At 34.4% G+C, this 5,795-nt stretch overlaps 1 protein-coding gene across 1 annotated transcript; it reads left to right on the top strand.

Annotated features, from left to right (window-relative positions):
* Positions 1-1,895: 1,895 nt before the first annotated feature.
* On the top strand, positions 1,896-5,795 carry LOC103410929 (pectin acetylesterase 8-like). The gene is made up of 13 exons (XM_029107254.2): positions 1,896-2,218; positions 2,925-3,046; positions 3,186-3,268; positions 3,559-3,688; positions 3,778-3,857; positions 3,992-4,078; positions 4,161-4,285; positions 4,392-4,452; positions 4,533-4,586; positions 4,667-4,744; positions 4,968-5,073; positions 5,211-5,356; positions 5,453-5,795. Exons 2-13 carry the CDS (start codon positions 2,926-2,928, stop codon positions 5,576-5,578), a joined length of 1,197 nt encoding a protein of 398 aa, XP_028963087.2. The 5' UTR covers positions 1,896-2,218; position 2,925; the 3' UTR covers positions 5,579-5,795.

The following is a 5,795-nucleotide window of genomic DNA, read 5'->3' as shown; positions in this document are numbered from 1 at the left end:
TAAATACGTGGCACATTTATAACCTTTGGATTATTTTGAACGGTATGACAATTCGTGTATAGTCTTGTACGTAAAAAACATGCAGGGGATTCGAATCTCTCTCATTGTAAACGAATAATTTACACTATGGCTTATTTAATTGATTTGCCTTCAAAGTGTCATTTAATCTCACTTATATCTTGAAGTGATTTTTTTTATTTTTTATTTTTTTAGTTTTGCAACACTATCTTGAAATGGTTTTGTCTCAACGAAATTGTCATTTTCTATCATGTTGTCTCAATTCACCACATTTTATTTTTGACACAATTTTTTTGTCCCTAACTTACCTACTAAAACAATCTTAATTCCATTTTCGATAACTCAAACCTCTGTTTGTGTCTCTTGCGGACTGATGCATAGCTGTACTTGCAATCGTTGGATGCAACTCTAGCCGCACACCAATCCGCAATAGAGACATACGAGTTTGAATTAGTTATGAAAATAGAATTGGTTAAAATGCCAATTTCCCCTTAACTTTTTAATTGAATAATTAAGGACTTAAACTAATTTTATTGACCGATTTCCCCCCATACTGTTAGTTTTATAGATTTCATTCAAATTAACGTGAACTCTTATCACGTGCACATTACGTGACTCTCTTTTGTGGACAAAAGCGTCACTTTACCAGACATTCAAATACAAAAATCTATAGAATCACACATATTTGCATAGGTTTAAATTTTAGAAATTTTAAGTTTTCAATTATTTTAAAAAATAAAGCGACTGTACTACCTTCATATGTTGTCCATATGCTTCCATTTAACAAAAGTTTGGATCAAATGAATGAAAAATTAACAACAGGGGGCAAATCGGCAAAAAAAAAAATTTAAGTCCTTAATTTTCCAATTAAAAAGTTTAGGGGAGAAATCTAAAGTTAAGTGATAGTTTAGAGGGAAAATCATTAGTTTACTCAAATAGAATTAGGATTGTTTTAATAGAAAATTTGAAAGCAAAGAGTTGTGGTACTACACTTTAATTTAACGTTTATTCGATGAAATGGACGAGAGTCAAGTGAACTAAGACCAAACAAGATAGAAACAACAGTTTCATAGGGCAAAACAAGACAAAACCAATTTTATAGGTTAAAATTAGAAAATTGTTACTGGCACAATGACACTTTAAAAATCTCATTATGCATTCCGAATTTTCTATATTAGAAAAAAAAACACTTATGAGGGAGTGTAAAATAAAATTTTTAGTATGCTAATAATAGTCCCTTAAAATAAAACTAAATGACAGTTTTAGAGAAAGATTAATTAAAATAAATCTTTTATATTTAAAATAAGTGTGACCTCTTTGTAGTTGTAATAAACTTTACACTATTGCTTACATAAAAAAACCAGCGTAAGATTTTTATTTATTTTTTATAAGTATATATATAAAAAAAGGATATCGCTATCATGGGCAGTACTGACACAACATTATCCTGCACAAGAGTGAAGCCCCTAGTTTTTGACTAGTTTACTGTTAGACGCATATCTTGTTTTGGATGACAAATGCGCAACGAATTACCAGTTTTGATCTAATTATAAGGTGTCATATGTGTAAAAAAATAGGGATATGATATCTACACATTCTTTTTAATTTCTCTCACATTCTTTTAATTTTCGGCCATCGAATTAGATAAATTGAAGAAGATCAAATAACATAAATTAACAAAGTATGTGAAAGAAGTAAAAAAAGATGTATAGATAGTATATCCCAAAAAATATACATATTATTGATTCATTATTTGAATGGGATGCTATATCGACAGTGACGATGAACTCGTTAGATGCCACAATAACGGTGACGATGAACTCGTTGGATATAATTGCTTTCATAATAAATGGATCACGTGTACACCGACAAGATTTGTCCTAGTCGTTGGCTTTTTCTTTCCTCTCTCTGCTTTGCAGCTCAGCAGACCAATAATGTAGCTTTTATCTTTTTTACCAGAATAGCTACAAATACTCTCGAAATATCTCTTCACTGGAAAGCACTTAGCTTTCTCTTCACATCAAACTTTAATACCTTGCTTTTGCTCGGAAAAACTAAGATTCTCACACAAGATATATATTCATATACATATATATATACATATATATATATATATATAATTGGAATAAGAAGCTCAAGCATTCAAGGTTTCTTTCACATTCTTTCTTCTACCATTGCCTTCAGATTATTCTCTATTAAGGTACGGACTAGAGGAGCAAAGCTATTGTTTGATTTTTTATTTTATTTATTTATTTATATTTTTGTGATCACTTGGTTTTCTTATGATATCAAAACTTTGATTCAGTTTATGTTCATTTCGTATTTTGTAACTTGGTGGTTCGGACTGGAGGATTATAATAAGACCTGTGTTTTTATGAGCTTAATCAAGTTTGAAATTTGGGTTGTGTTTTTATCATAAAACCCCATTAAGCTGATTGAGCTTACAACAGCAACCAAGCTATATCGTACTAATTGAGGTCGGCTGTATAAGTCCTATCATCCATTGCTTTGGTTAGCCAATGGTTTCCGAAACGAAGAATAACAGTTGTGCAGTTTCATATATTTTGTTGGTAATATTATGTAATCTGTGATTTGTAATTGATGATTAAGCAATGCGTAAATCTTCGCTCTGTTTCTTTATTTTTATTTGTATTTTTTTTCTCTTTCTATATATACTTGTTAAAAGTTGATTTTTGTTCTGATGGAACTGGATCTTTTGACTCTTAAGAAATATCAAGGGTAAGATTTTGGTTGCCCAAACCGGTTTGGAAGATTTGTTTTCGGCTAAATGTATTCGGGTTTTCGTAGGATCTTGACAACATATGGTACTGTGTTTGTGTAGTGGAGTCTGCAACTGAAGCTGGCAAAAGATGTTTATGTTAACTGCTGAAAATTTGTATGTGCAGGATGGCCTGTTCAAGATTAGGCCAATGGTTAACTCTTCTAGTATGTTTACTGGTGTTGCTGAAAGCAGAAAGCCACCCTGTGGCACTCACTCTCGTCGAGAATGCAGTGGCTAAAGGAGCTGGTACGAAATACTAGTGTACCCCGTACGGTTAACTGATTAGAATTGAGTCTGATACCTAAAGTTTCATTTTCATTGCCCAAATGTCTGTTTCTTTTGAGTTTTATTTTTGCGCTGTTTATAAATTTGACGTGATATGCAGTTTGTTTGGATGGAAGCGCACCCGCTTACCACTTCGACAAGGGATTTGGTGCCGGAATCAACAATTGGTTGGTTCATGTTGAGGTTTGTGTATTTCTTATCATGCTGAAATGGATTTTAAAGATAAGAATGACAAGGGTGGAATTTTAATCTGAGAAGCTATTTATCTCCAACTTTTCAATGGGAAGAGAAATCTGTTTATTGTGTGCGGGTTCTGTTTTTAACATTAGTCAAATATAGTTGGAGAATTCGGAGGTCTTGTGCCTCAAAACTTCTTTTTCTCTTGTTCATGCAACTAGGCGTACGATTTGTTAGCTTAGTAAGCTTAGTTATTATAAAATTTACAATTTCTTCCATTGATATTTTGTTGTTAGGGTGGAGGATGGTGTAACACCGTTGAAGATTGCCTTGATCGCAAGAGTAATTACCGCGGTTCATCAACCAAAATGGAAAAGACAATGTCTTTTTCTGGGGTTCTTGGTAACAAGCCAAAGACTAATCCAGGTTCGGTTACCTTTTATATCTCATTAATAGCTTTTGTATTTCAATCAATGTTTTTGCCTTGCCAAAATCATTTTTCATTTCAATGCTAGACTTCTACAATTGGAATAGAATCAAAGTTAGGTACTGCGATGGCTCGTCATTCACCGGTGATGTTGAAGCAGTCGACCCAGTAAGTTTTCTAAAGTTAATGAGCAACCAATGTTTTACATTGATACAGAAGTCTAAACCTGGTGTCTGTTGTACGTCCTTAACCATCCGCTTTCCCATCACATAACATGTTTCGAATCAAACTAATTTGATCAGGCAACAAATCTTCACTTCAGAGGAGCAAGGGTTTTCCGTGCCATCATTGATGAATTATTGGCAAAAGGAATGAAAAATGCTCAAAACGTATGGCCCATTCTACAAACTGTCTACTTTTTTCATCCTATCCTCGCTGCCGATAGCTCATTAGTAACACTTATGATCACAGGCTCTTCTATCTGGTTGTTCGGCTGGTGGATTAACCTCGATTCTTCATTGTGATAACTTTCGTTCTCTCCTACCTGTGGGTACTAAAGTAAAATGTCTAGCAGATGCTGGTTACTTCATTAATGCGTAAGCGCTAAGCACATACTGTGTATCTTGAATCATGAAAGCTTGACCGAATGTATTCTATATTTATAATCTTTTCTAGTTTCTAAAACCCTATAATGACTAACAGGAAGAGTTTGTCTGGATCAGAACACATTCAAGGCTTTTACAGTGAAGTGGTTGCGCTACATGTATTGCCTCTCTCTCAAGCCTCTTTATGTGCAAGTGATAAGAGTTAGCTTCTAATTCTGATAATCTACGTTTTGTGCAGGGTTCGGCGAAGAACTTACCTGCATCCTGCACTTCAAGAATGAGTCCAGGGCTGGTGTGTGTTTATACTTTTGTATGATTTTGCCATTCACTCTATCCTTATTACTTCTGATGTTTCGTACTACAATATTGCAGTGCTTCTTCCCACAAAATGTGGTACCTCAAACCCGGACGCCAATATTTTTGGTCAATGCAGCTTATGATTCGTGGCAGGTTAGCTGATTCTCTTACTTCTTGAATGCGTCCTGTAATTTTGATTTTATTCTACTGTGCAGTGCTATTTAATAATAGTTTTCTAAAGTTCAATGACATATCCTGTATATGTGACCCTGATTATAAAATCGACTAACAGTTTGGTTTGTAATCGTAATAACTTCTTTTTTTTGTTCGAAATTGGCGTGCATTTTTTTTCTGATTCGTTGTTGTATCCGCTCAGATAAAGAACATTTTGGCACCGGGTGTTGCTGATCCTAAGGGTGCCTGGAAAAAGTGCAAGCTTAATATAAAGAACTGCTCACCCAGTCAACTTCAAACCTTGCAAGGTATTTCATAACCCTCCTTCACTTCATACCAGCAGATTGTTCACGTTTTTGACATGTTGCAGAATTGAAAAAAAAAAAAAAAAAAAAACCGTCTGCTGGAAAATTGACTTGTCTTTTCGTCTTGGAATATGTTTCAGAATATAGGTTACAGTTCTTAAAAACAATTGCCGGTTCGAGCACTTCTTCATCTCATGGAGCGTTCATAGACTCTTGCTTTGCCCACTGCCAAATTGGAACGCAGGAGACATGGCTGGCAGCTGACTCTCCTATGTTGAGCAAGACGGTAAGAGTACCGTGATCTGCACTCAAATCTCGGGTTTGAACGTGAAAAACTATAACTTGTTTTTAGTTTTTTGTAACGTGTTATTGTGTTATGCAGACAATTGCAAACGCAGTTGGAGACTGGTATTACGACCGCACTGCGTTCAAAAAGTTTGATTGCCCTTACCCGTGCAATCCCACTTGCAAAAACCGTGAATTTGACTCAAACGATCAGGAAGATTAATTTCATTATGTCGAAAATATGGTTTTTATGAGCTATATGAGCTATTGATGTAATGGCCTACGTACTTATGGTTCTGGGTAATATTTATTCTTTTGAGCTTTGATTTGAAAGTGGTAGCGGGCATCTTGTATACTGTTGCGAATAAAGTTATTCTAGGAATGTGATTGTGTAAACTGAAGATAAAATTCAATAAGATTTAAGACATCTTATCTTATTA

Source organism: Malus domestica, chromosome 08 (genome assembly GCF_042453785.1).
Source record: "Malus domestica chromosome 08, GDT2T_hap1".
NCBI classification, from domain to species: domain Eukaryota; kingdom Viridiplantae; phylum Streptophyta; class Magnoliopsida; order Rosales; family Rosaceae; genus Malus; species Malus domestica.
The sequence above is the reverse complement of the archived record's forward strand: the minus strand, read 5'-3'. Positions and strand labels throughout refer to the sequence as shown.